Source organism: Globicephala melas, chromosome 1 (genome assembly GCF_963455315.2).
Source record: "Globicephala melas chromosome 1, mGloMel1.2, whole genome shotgun sequence".
Lineage (NCBI taxonomy): Eukaryota > Metazoa > Chordata > Mammalia > Artiodactyla > Delphinidae > Globicephala > Globicephala melas.
The window spans coordinates 159444872-159458198 of NC_083314.1; the positions used below are offsets into that span (position 1 = coordinate 159444872).

The 13327-nt window shown below is 42.0% G+C and overlaps 1 protein-coding gene across 1 annotated transcript in view; it reads left to right on the forward strand.

Moving 5' to 3' along the window:
- The first annotated feature begins 6454 nt into the window (after positions 1-6454).
- The window catches only part of CLSPN (claspin), a 28670-nt gene continuing 21797 nt past the window's right edge, over positions 6455-13327 (forward strand). The window contains exons 1-6 of the mRNA XM_030869454.2: positions 6455-6539; positions 9840-9948; positions 10473-10921; positions 11544-11705; positions 12575-12652; positions 12985-13057. Of these exons, the coding sequence (XP_030725314.2) occupies positions 6516-6539; positions 9840-9948; positions 10473-10921; positions 11544-11705; positions 12575-12652; positions 12985-13057 (895 nt within the window). The 5' untranslated portion in view covers positions 6455-6515. The remainder of the gene's footprint in view (positions 6540-9839; positions 9949-10472; positions 10922-11543; positions 11706-12574; positions 12653-12984; positions 13058-13327) is intronic.

Genomic DNA, 13327 nt, shown 5'->3' on the forward strand with positions numbered 1-13327 from the left:
GCTTTTTCTTCTTTTTCAAGAGTGCTTTGGCTATTTGGGGTCCACCCTGTAACTCCGTATTATTCTTTATTTTTTCCAAAACTTTTATCACTATCTGATATTATATATTTATTTACTTATTTGTTATTGTCTATCTTCTGCTACAAGACTATAATCTCCCTAAGAGTAGAAACTTTGTTTCAAACTGTACTTTCTATGCTTGACCTGCATAGAAGTCAGGCACAGAGGATAGAAGTTTGTTTTGTCTTTTGCTGCATAGCAAACCATACTAAAATGTAGTGGCTTGTTTATTTAAAGCCCATGATTCTGTAATTTGGCTAGATTTAGTTGGTCAGTTCTTCTTTTCATCTGACCTTTGGTAACTCACGTGGTTGCATTCATCTGGAGGTTCAATGGGACTGGATGGTCCAAGATGGTAAAATCTAGTAGTTAACTGTTGGCTGAAGTGCCTTGATTCTCCTCTATGTGGCACATCCAACAATATACCTTGTGTTTCTTAAATGGTGGCAGCAGTGTTCTAAGATAATAGAAGTGAAAACTGCAAAGCTCTTTAAGGTTACCTATACAATGTTACTTTCACTAGATTCTGTTGATCAATGCAAGTAACAAGGACAGCCCAGATTCAAGAGATCAAAAATTAGATGAGGGCTTCCCTGGTGGCGCAGTGGTTGAGAGTCCGCCTGCCGAGGCAGGGGACACGGGTTCGTGCCCCGGTCCGGGAAGATCCCACATGCCGCGGAGCGGCTGCGCCCGTGAGCCATGGCCGCTGAGCCTGTGCATCCGGAGCCTGTGCTCCGCAGCGGGAGAGGCCACAACAGTGAGAGGCCCGTGTCCCGTAAAAAAAAAAAAAAAAATTAGATGAGAGGTGCAGCAAAATCACACTGAAACCACAAAGAGCTGTGATTATTCTAACAATCTATTACAAAGCTCAATAAAGGTTTGTGAAGTGAATGAATATATTATTATATCATGTCTCAAGTTCCATGCTTCATATTCAAGGTCTGCTGTGATCCTGCTTCCAGAGCACAAATAACATATCTTCCCCAAGCACTCATCAAATCTGCTCTATAATTTATTTATTTGTGTGTGTGTTTTATCCTCACAGAAAGGACATTATCTTGTTCTCTTGGTATATCCCATGTATCTATCAGATATCCAGGCTCCAAAGAGACACTCTGTTGGTCTTTAATGAGTTTAATTTAACTTAACAACACTGACATCTTATCCCCTACCTTCCATTCCATCATCATGAAGTCACTAGTTGAACAATTCCCTGAAAATCTTATCATTATTCCAGTCTCCATGTCTTTACTCATTCCATTTTCCCCACCTAAAATATTCTCCTTCTTCCTCTTTGCTTATTTTGGTGTTTCTCACTGACACTTAGCAACTTTGGCCCTACCCACTAAATTCCAGTAGAGGCAGGGTCATTATGACAACCATGATAAATCCCCTGGTTAAATATCACTAGTAGACTATCCTTTGGGCCTACAGTGGGAGCAATATTGTTTTGTCTGTCCAGTACCACCTCCTGTCTTAGGAAGTGTTCCTTCCCCACTCCAACTACATCGTTCTTGAAGAAGTTACTCTATTCCTGTAAGTCTGTGCCCTCCTAGGTACAGCTGAATTATCTGGCATGTCTGAAGAAGGTCAGGCACTAGCCTATCCAATTTGCTGAAATTTAATAGAAATTAGGAGTGGAGCAGACCCCTTTTTTCCTTCTGTAATGGAATCCCCTTCCTCCAAACATACATATATGGGTTGACCCCAAGCGCCGAGGATGCTAATATCTAAATAAACACTACTCACACCAAAAGCCATTAAGTTTCTATAAAGCTTAGGGTAGGGTTGGGTTGTGAAAAACACTTGGGTTTTTACAAAAACTGAAGCAAAAAGCTTGGGCAGAAAATTGAATAAAGCGGGGCAGAGGAATTTCACTTATGCATTTTTCCTGGGTAGGTAGCTAGAAAGGAAAAGGGAATTGAAGAGAAAATATATGCATGGAGTACTAAAAGCTGCTGAGTTAAGGTTTTGGATGCTGCACAGATAGAAGTTTGGAACTAGAAAGGAGATAAGGACCTGTGCCTGGGGAATACCTCTTCAGTCACCAGAAAAGCTAAGAGAGAGAGCTCCAACGTGGACAAGGGGCAGACAGGGGTGACCTGGGAAGGGGAAACCTTTTATTCTACATATTAACTTGTGCCAAGCTGAAGTGAGTCTGTACTTGAAATTAGTGACCTATATTCTCAATTTTGGTGACTGGCACCCTAATCTGTCACTCAAGCAATCTAGAAACCTAAGAGTCACTAGTTTTACATTGACTCTATTGTCCCTCGCCCCTCAAGGTTAATCATCAACAAGCCCTGTCAATTTTGCCTCTTTTTTTCCAATCCATCTCCTCCTCTCTATTGTTACTACCATTGACCTAGTTCAGGTCCCTATAATCTCCCACCTAGACAACTGGTCTTCCTGCCTGCAGTTTAATCCCCTTCCAATCCATCCTTCATATGCTGCCAGAATAATCTTTCTCAAGCACATATCTGACCATGTTGCCCTCCTTCTTAACAACACCCCCATCCACCAGCTGCCCAGTTCATACCGTCTAAAAACTAAACTCTAAGCATAGCACTCCAGAATTCTTGTGGCCTGTTTAACTTTCAGCCTTCATTCTGGCCATCCGTCCCCCTCCCCCAAACACACACTTCTGTGCTCTAGACGCACTGACCTACTTTCAGTTCCCCAACACAACATGCTTTATCAAGCCCCTACGCATACCTGGAATACCTTCTCCTCCTCATGCCAGCCTGGAGAATTCCAATCCATCTTTGAAATTCAGTTCAGGTGTCATGTCCCCCTGAATTGCCCCAGGCAAAATCAGTTTCCCCTCCTTCAGGGCCCCCACAGCTGCTTGTATACACTTCTTCCGTTACACATGCCTAGTTACTTGCCTGTCTTCAACCAGCAACGGGAAACTCTCTGAGAACAAGACTATATTTTATTTATCTTCATATTCTCTGTGTCTAGCGTAGGCTTAAATAGGGGCTCAAGGTTGTTGAAGGAATAGATGGATATTTGATACTTTTTGGTACTTTAGTTTACCAAAAGTTGCAGTAAAGGAGGTTCTGCGTACAAAATAGCTGATGGTGTGTGTGCTGTCATGCCTTGGAAAGAGGCCCTGGTATTTTTCGGTTTTGTTTTTTAGGTGTATTTTAATAATTCATTAGACAATGATTTATTAATCATCCACTATGTGTCAGGTCCTGTGCCATTTTTAAAGGTCAGTGGATACTGGACATCAAGCAAGTCAAACAGCCTTGGCCTTCAAGCAGGTACTCTCCAAGAGAAGCTTTACAGCTATATGGAATTACAGTACAAAATTATTTTTGAAAGCAGATTCTGGGAGATGTAGTTATTTCACCATTCTAAAGGAAAGTTTAAACAACTTGTTGAATAATTTTAAAATGAAGGAACAAAAAAAGGATAGAGTGACTACAGGCTACAGGTAATAGATGGAATGACATGACCAATCCTTGCCACATGGTGGCAGTGCTTCTCCAGGGATGAGGATTTAGTGGCCTAGGACTTCAGAAAAGCATGTTCTCACACTGTAACTCCAGAGGAGGAAGAGTACTAAAAGTTTAACATGGTAGACTCTCTCAATTTGCAGAAAAGATGAAGTAAAACATATAATTTAATCAACTTTCTCCCTCCAAACTTTCGTGGGCCTTTGGAATCTGCTTTTATTTGTTGGCCAGCAAGGAAATATAAATAGAACTTTGGACTGGGCTGAGCATGTTAAATTACAAGGCTTAGTTTTTCATAATTGCTTTCTTATATTGATTTTTTGTGATATAATGATAGATTCTACTAGTGAAACAATTTCTCAAATTCTATGACCAAAATAAGTGTGTCAGTATTGTAAAGTATTTTCTGTAGAGTACCTAACTTCCAGGTGCTCTGCCAATCAAACCCATTTGAGAATCATGATCTAATCCAATGTTTTCTAATTACAAATAAAGAAAACAAGGCTCTGAGAAGCTAAATGACTTACTTAAGATCACAAAGCCATTTATGCGATAGGTTCAGGCTCATCCTTGCAAAGTGAACACTCCAGATCTTTCCCTCACTGCCATCTATCAACTTCATAAACAGAGTTTGTTGGATGATTAATCTTGAGAATCAAGAGACAGAGAGGAGTCAACGTGACTTCCAGATTTCTGAATTGGTAACTTGGATTACGGTGCTATATTCTCACCCAAACTGAGAATATCGATTGCTAATTTCAAATACAGACTTGCTTTAGCTTGGCACAAGTTAATATATAGAATAAAAAGTTTCCCCTTCCTAGCTCACTCCTTCCACCTATTGTCCAAATCAGAGCTCTCTTAGTTTCTCAGGTGACTGAAGAAGTGCTCTCCACAGAAAGGAAAATGCTAATCGTTCTGAAAATGTTAATGTCAGGAGTGTCACCTCATTTGTTCACTTCCCAGAGGGAATTCAAGAAGAATAATATCGTTGTCAAGTGACTGAGTTAATTAGATTAACAAATATTGATTGATTTCTCTACCATGATCCAGGTATGTTCTAAGCCCTTGGTTCTCAAAGTGTGATCGCCATAACAGCTGCTTTAGGATCACCTGGGAACTTGTTAGAAATGCAAATTCTTGGCCCTCACATCAGACATACTGAATCAGAAATTCTGGGAATGGGGTCCAAAAATCTGTTCTTACAAACCCTTCAGGTTATTCTGATGCATCCTCAAGTTTGAGAATGACTATTCTAGATCAGGAGCATATGGTGTTAAAGAAAAAAAAAGTGCTTGTCATCTTGAAGCAACAATATACAAACATACAAAAATAAAACTTCAGGCAGAGGTAAGTGCTATCAGGGAAACCAGTACAGGGGATGGAGGGAGAATGTAGAGGGTGTGCAGGCAAGGTCACGCTGGGGAGTATGAGCACTGGAGTCAGACTGAGCAGGGTGTGAATATCGGCTCCACCAGTTACTAGCCTTTGAAAGGTTTAGTTTCCTCATCTGCTAAAATGGAGATAGTAGTATTACCTTACAAAGTTACTCTAAAGATTAAATAAGATAATGCTTGCAAAATTCTTGTAACTGTTTCCTGTCTCAAGGTAAGCCCCCAATAAATGTTAGCCCTCCAAATACGAGGGAAGAGTGTGTAGATGTATATTTAGGAATCATCAATGTAAAAATTAATAGTAAAGTGCGTGAAAAGGTGGATAGATTGAGATGTGAGAGAAGAGGATGGAAGATGGGATCTTGCTGGTGGGAGCAGACATGGGTTGAAAGGAGGTGAAGAAATGAAGATGAGGAGAGAGAACTTTTATCTGAACTCAGCTAAACCTGGAAACTTGGAAGAGGAGGCCAGTGGATAGGGTGAATAACCATCCTGGTTTGCCTGGGACTGAGGACATTCCTGGGAGGTGGGACTTTCAATGCTAAAACTGGGCAAGTCCTGGGAAAACTGGAATGAGTTGGTCACCCTGTCAGTGGATAGGATCACGGCCGGTGAAGTGGGGGAGGTAAACATGACCTTTCTTTCTTGGTGCACTCATCTCTTCCTTATAGTAATCTTGTAAATATCTTCCAGTAGCTAGACTCAACAAGAATCTGGAGGGCAAGGGAGCTCGAATAATGCACTGGGGAGAAGTCAGCCTTGCCTGGACAGAGCAGGATAAGTAAGGAAAGAGAGAGAATGGACCTGAAGGGCCAAAAAGATAGTAACAAGGACAATGACAAGGGATTAGAACTGTCTGGGATTAGTCTGACTCCAGACCTTTTAATTTTTTTCCTGCCTTGTCCAAAGAGTATGGAAGTGGGATGAGTGTGTGTTTTCTGCATACTCGAATTAACCTTAAATAAAATAATAAAGGTTATCCAAGGATATTCTTTGGTATCTGAGCAGCCCACAAAACTTTTCTTTTTTGATGTCCAGTGGCGTGAGTGCCATGTACAAAAAGGAGCAGGTGGGACCCAGCTGCTCCAGGAAAGGAGGTCCTGGAGAAAATCCCCACGGGGATGACTTCAGGTGCCCAGGGATCTTCTCCTGGCTCACTTCCCGCCTGGAGGGCTTACTCCTCAAAAAGCGTTTGATGGGAGCTGCCGCGCTACGGTAAAGGTCAAAGGTCAAAGGTCACCGCTCGCACGTTAAAGTCTTGCAAGGCCAGAGGGTCTGGCCGCCAGGCAGCCAGGACACCTCCAGCCTCCCCCTGCCTCAGTTGACAAGAGGAGCCGCGACCCGCCAACCTAACCCAGATTATATTCAACGGGCCGGCCGAAGGAGCTTCGATTGGTAGGACAGGATGGGGGCGCGGCCTCATGTAGAAAGCCTCCTCTGGATTGGTGCAAATCGTTGAGGGCGGAGCATCCACTCCGGCTGGGCGCGAAAGCTCGAACGCCGCTGCCTGGCCGGAGACTGCGGGAGCAGCGGCGTCCCGGGTGCGGGAAGCGGAGACCTGCTTCTTCCTGAGCGGCGCGCTGCGCAGGCCGGAGTCATGACGGGAGAAGTGGTTTCCGAGGTGAGTTTATGCACTTGCCTCTATCTGAAGCTGCGGAGGCCCGGCGCGGAGGGGTGGGGTGGGGCAGGGGTCGAGCCGGCCGAGTGGGTCGTGGAGGCTGGGAGCACTACAGCTCCCGGCGTGCACTGCGGCGGCTCGGCTTCGCGGCCCTGCGGAGATAAAACCACAGGCCCCGAGTGCTCGGGACCCCGCGGTCGATCCCGGCGCTGGAGTCCCCGCGCCTCGGTCCCCTCGGGGAGGTTGCTCCTGGTCTTTGCGGCGCGCGCAGCTCGCCGCCAGCCTCTGCTCAGCCCGCCCCTTTGGCGCGTTTCCTGCGGCGGGAGCTCTTCCTCCAACTGCGCCCCAACAAGGAGGAAGGACCAGGCCGAACCGGACCGCTAGGGTGAGGGGCAGCATTAACTGTAAATGGACGGCAGGAGTCTTAGAGACTTCGAAATTGGGTCTGGAAGAGGCCTCTGAGGTCATCACACAGGGTCCCAAGAGGTGAAGGTACCAGTCTCAGAGCCTTCCGGGAGGTGACTGGCTGGTCGCTGTCGGAATTGGCGTAGAAACGACATCTGTTTCCAGATCTGTGTTCTTTTCTGGGGCTGAGACTGGAGTGAGACACTCGTCTTGGGAGCAAAATTTAACGGGGCGCTTTAAGATAATTTTTAAAATTAATTTTTACTGAAGTATAGTTGAATTATAATGTGTTAATTACTGCTGTACGGCAAAGTGACTCAGTTACACATATATGTACATTCTTTTTCTTATTCTTTTCCGTTGTGTTTATCACAGGATATTGAATAGAGTTCCCTGTGCTATACAGTAGGACCTTGTGGTTCAAGATAATACTTAAATGCAGTATTTTTAAAAGTAAAAATTAATGCAAAAAATTCCATTATTTGATTTTGAACAAAATATCAAACTTTGAAACGAAGACAAGATCCGACCCTGTGTTTGCACTACTCTGTCTCACTCACCTCACACTCATCCTGGCCCTGGTTCAAAATAAACTTTATTTACAAAAGCAAGCAGCTGACCTCATGAGTCATAATTTGTCCGTTTGATTTTTTATTTTAATATTGCACTAAAATATCTTGATTACTGAGTGTTTTGAGACCTTCTAGCCTCACCCTGTTCCTGGCCCTGACTGTCGCTGGTTCTGCTGCAGATTGCCTAGAATACAGTGATTAAGAGTATCACCATGGGGCTTCCCTGGTGGCGCAGTGGTTGGGAATCTGCCTGCCAATGCAGGGGATACGGGTTCGAGCCCTGGTCCGGGAGGATCCCACATGCCGCGGAGCAACTAAGCCCGTGTGCCACAACTACTTAGCCTGCGCTCTAGACACCACGAGCCACAACTACTGAGCCCATGCACCACAACTATTGAAGCCCGTGCGCCTGGAGCCTGTGCTCCGCAACAGGAGAGACCGCCGCAGTGAGAAGCCCGCACACCGCAACAAAGAGCAGCCCCTGCTCGCTGCAACTAGAGAAAGACCACGGGCAGCAACGAAGACCCAATGCAGCCAAAAATAAATAAATAAATCTATATTTTTTTTAAAAAAAAAGAGTATCACCATGTACTGAGCTATGTGGTTACCTAAACTCAGTTTCCATGTCCACAAATAGTCTTACTGCTTTCCATTGTTGGGAGGATCATCAGCATATACATCATGATCCTCAGTGATATTCCTCTGTTTGTGTTATTTTTGGTTATAATTTTAATAATTGTACTAAACATTCAAATCAATTTAATAGTTGTTTGAGAAGCCATTAGGGTGAAGCCTTGTGACCTATTACATTACAGATGTATTTTCCCCCTTATTAATAAGTTGATTCAGAGTTCTATGAACCAAGCTTGGTCACTAACTAGTCAAGTCACCCAACATACCCCCGTCTCCTTAGATTTTTCACTTGTGACTTAAAAAAATTTTTTGGGGGGGGCTGAATTTCAGACATAAACATCGAAAGGCTGTTATAATGAACCCATCACCTAACTTCAGCAATTATCAAATCATGCCAGTCTTGTTTCATTTATACCCCCACCCACTTCCCCCCTTACTGAATTATTGGCAGCAAATTCCACACATATTTCATCCACAGATATTTCATCATGCATCTCTAAAAGGTAAGGGCTTTCCAAAAAAGATAACTACTATATTATTACCATACCTAAAAAATTTAGAATTATTGCTTGATATTAAATAGCTAATCAGTGTTTAGATTTCTTTGACTCATACATATACTTTCAGTTTGTTTGAATTAGGATCCGAACATGGCCACTGCATATTGCAGTCGGTGATATGTGTGTGTGTAAATATCTTTACTCTCTTTATAAGTCCCCCCCCTCTCTTTTTTCTTGCAATTTACTGTTAAAGAAACCACAGAGTTTGTCCTATAGAGTTTCCCACACCTGGATTGCCTCTCTGTGATGTTATTTATCATGTCATTTGGATACACTGAGAAACACTTTACACAGTAAAACGAAATAAGTGCTTGATTCTTTAAATTTATTTACTATAACTCAAAATAAAGAGTTGGTCCTATAATAGCCTTCAAAGGTGAACAATGAATTTTAGTTTGTTTTCTTGTCCAGTAATTCTTTTTTTTTTCTTTTATAAATTATTTTATTTATTTATTTTTGGCCACGTTGGGTCTTTGTTGCTGAGCGCAGGCTTTCTCTAGTTGCTGCGAGCGTTGCAGTGCGTGGGCTTCTCATTGTGGGGTCTTCCCTTTTTGTGGAGCACGAGCTCTAGGTGTGCGGCTTCAGTAGTTGCGGCACATGGGCTAAGTAGTTGTGGCTCTCGGGCTCTAGAGTGCAGGCTCAGTAGTTGTGGCTCACGGGCTTAGTTGCTCTGTGGCATGTGGGATCTTCCTGGACCAGGGATTGAACCCGTGTCCACTGCATTGGCAGGCGGATTCTTAACCACTGCGCCACCAGGGAAGTCCTGTCCAGTAATTCTTTTTTTTTTTTGCGGTACGCGGGCCTCTCACTGTTGTGACCTCTCCCGTTGCGGAGCACAGGCTCCGGACGCGCAGGCTCAGCGGCCATGGCTCACGGGCCCAGCCGCTCCGCGGCATGTGGGATCTTCCCGGACCGGGGCACAAACCCATGTCCCCTGCATCGGCAGGCAGACTCTCCACTGCGCCACCAGGGAAGCCCATGTCCAGTAATTCTTAATGTCATCCTTTTGTTAAACCGCTGTATTGGTTTTTCCTTATTTCAGCCTGATGATCCCATGATAATTTGTGTATCTTTATGTACTTAGAGCTTTCTGTCACCTGCTGGTTAATACAAATTATATTCTCATTTTCTAGGTTCACCTAGAAATCAATGATTCAAAACTCATTTCACAAGAAGAAGCAGATAGTCCTTCAGACAGTGGACAGGGCAGCTGTGAAATAGTTGGGCTCTTGAGTGAACAAGGTTTGTAACAGTCAGTACTTTTATTTTTAGGAATAGAATGTGGCAGCTTGGGTTGTAAGGGGACTGGATTAATTTCTTATTCTCTGATTTATTAAATTATTAATGCTTAATCTTGTTTGTTCTGTTTATTATAAAAGCAAAATAATAGTGCTTGTACCCTTTTGAAAATAACCATTTCTGTTATATTATTGAATGTATAAAGTGTCTAGAAGATACCATATTGCCTGGTTGAATGCATTCATCCTATAATAAAAGGACTTTTAACACCTGCCAGAAGGATCAGAACAGCTTTACACATTGTAAATATATATAATTACATTTCTTAGTAAGAGATATTTTTCCAGGGAAAGTGGTTTTCAAAATATATTTTTAGATTTGCTTTGCTACAATCAGTTCTTAGTGTTAGTTACATAATTTCACAAGGTGATATATCACTTGACTAATTGGATATGTTTTTGAGGAGTACGGGGACTAGGAAGAAGGCCAATGACGGTAGACTCTAAAAAAAATTGTGTTTCCTCCAGATTCAGATGAAGAGATATTTGTGAGTAAGAAATTGAAAAGCAGGAAGGTGCTACAAGAGAGTGATTCTGAACAGGAGGGCACAAATGCCTCTCCAGAGAAAACTACCTATGACGATATAGAGGAGGAAGATAAGGAGAACTTACATGCTGGAAAAAATGGAAAAGTCAGAAGGATTTACAGAACTCTGCTGAACAGTGATGAGAGTGACATCGAGGAGTCTTTGTGTCAGGAAAATCTTGAAACCCAAGTGACACCTTGCTTAGAGCTGAGTCTCCAACCTGAAAACTCTGTGGATTTTACAGTTGACAGAAAGATTTCCAAAAAACCCATACATGATAAAGAAGGAATTGGAGGAAAAGCAAAAGTAAAATCAAAGCGAAGACTCAAGAAAGAGGAGAGAAAGATGGAGAAAATTAAGCAGCTGAAAAAGAAGGAAACAAAAAATGAGGTACATTTAAAAGAATAATTTGCTGTTTCTAAGGCAGGTTAATGTTTTAGAAAAAGTTGCTTTTAGGAAAAACAGTTGCTTTTAGTTCTTGAGGTTGTTTCTGCACTCAGGATATACCTTCGAGTTGATTGTCTTGCAATGAGGTATGTGATTTCAAATCCGTTGGTCTCATTCTCCATTTTGGATATGAGAGGACACCTTCCAAATAAATGGGTTTCTGATTTTCTTTGTGAGCACGTGGAGTTATTCTTTGCTGTTTCTGATCTGATGAAAATTAACTTTCATAGGATTTTTCATGCCGCCATCAGTCAAAAGTCTTGTTTGCTACCTGGAAAAACCATCCTCAAATTTTATAAGCTAGTTGCTTAATGAAGTATTTAATTGACTTTTCAAATACAAATGTACTATTTATTAAGTTAATTTTGGACAATTGTGTAAAATCACAGCATGGACTTCAAAGGATGACTATGGATTAGGAACCAGTGATAATGTTGTAGGATGCCATATACTTGTCTGTTGAGGAAGCATGAGCTTTTTCTGTCCTGATGCAAATTGCTATATGGTGTTGTAAAACATTGGATTTGAAAATGATTGGATCTTGCTTTTTCTTTGTGTTACCCAGGAAGATGATGTGAAACAGCTATTTAATGACAGTGGCTGTCTACTTGTGGATAAAGACCTTTTTGAAACTGGGTTGGAGGAGGAAAATAACTCTCCATTAGAAGATGAAGAGTCATTAGAATCAATAAGGGAAGCTGTGAAAAACAAAGTAAAAAAGCACAAGGCAAGTAAAAGATGACTGCAGTTAGAGCTAACCCACTGCTTCTAACCTTTGCTTTGTTTTCTGATTTACTGTTGGAACCTTAATTTTTTTTTTTTAACTGAAGAAAAAGCACGTGTCAATTGATTTCAGTTTTTCAGCCGTTAATTTCGGAATTATGCAGTACAAGTGATAGACGTGCTACGTTGTTTGGGAACTAGTATTTTCATTGCCCTAATAAGAATGTTGAGGAAAGTAAGATACTTTTATGTTTTGTAAGAAACAGGTAAAAAAGGGGTCAGAGATGTAAATTTTATAATCTGGTGGCCTCTAGGAAATGAACCTATAGGGTTTCAGGAAGGGTATCAAAGAGAAGCATCAGTCGAAGCATCGTTGTCTGGGCTTCCCTGGTGGCGCAGTGGTTGAGCGTCTGCCTGCCAATGCAGGGGACACGGGTTCGTGCCCCGGTCTGGGAAGATCCCATATGCCGCGGAGCGGCTGGGCCCGTGAGCCATGGCCGCTGAGCCTGCGCTAAAAAAAAAAACAACAAAAAAAAACAAAACAGAACAAAAACCATCGTTGTCCTGAGTGTTTGGAAGCATAATCATTCTTCCTGAGATTAGCTTCCTGGAAGTCATTGTCCCTCCTTAGGGAAAGATGTAATAGAGAGGTGTAAGAAATGAGGGCCCAAGCTCCATTGGAGACAACTAATGTGTTTTCTAGGCATTAGAGGATGCTGTGTGTCTAACATTTTATATTTGATAATTATTGATTTAGCATTAATGTAGCGTGATGTGGTGTTGGAGTGCAAAAGCAGTCTTTGCGTAAGCAACATCCTCTTGTGTCAGTTTAATTTTTTTCCCTGTTAATCCATTTGCAATCTTCTCTTTTAGAGAAAGGAACCATCTTTGGAGAGTGAGGTCTATTCATTTGAAGAAGAAACTGAGTTATCAAAAGGCACCACGAGGAAGGTGACATAGAGCCCTATATAGTTGTCATGTTGAGCTCTTTCCCCAGGCGATTGTGGGTTTTTCAGGAGTTTTATTGTGTCTATCGTATTACCCTGATTCCTAGGATATTGCTTTGTGCATAGTAGGGACACAAATATGAATTGGACTGAATTAATTCTATGAGACTTGTAAATAAGTGAGCTCCTGAAGTTTATATTGTTTTGATCTTATTAATGCTTACTGTTCCCTCTCCATCCTCTTTTCTTGGAGAGAGCAGACTTTTATGGGATGAATATCTATCAACCTTTCTGGATAATAGCATTAATGTAATCTCACTTTTTGTTTTCTTTAAGGAAAGAAAGGCAGCCAAGTTAAGTAAGGAAGCATTAAAAAAATTGCATAGTGAGACTCAGCGCCTTATTCGAGGTAAAGAAACCTGTATGGTAAACACTGAGGCAAATCACGTTATTTCTTTGTAAGCTCAACTTGGATGTTGGGGACTTTCCTTTTTTTTTTAACAATCTTAATATGAATGAGATTATAATAATCAAGTTTAGAATTGATCTTGATGAATGGCCATTGTTCTGAAGCCCCTGGAACATTAGTATAAACTGAGAAAATTTCCGGAACTGTAGTGGTGGTAATGAGGGAGTTTTTTAAAGGGTTGTCTATGGCCTAGCTGCATCAGGATCCCTT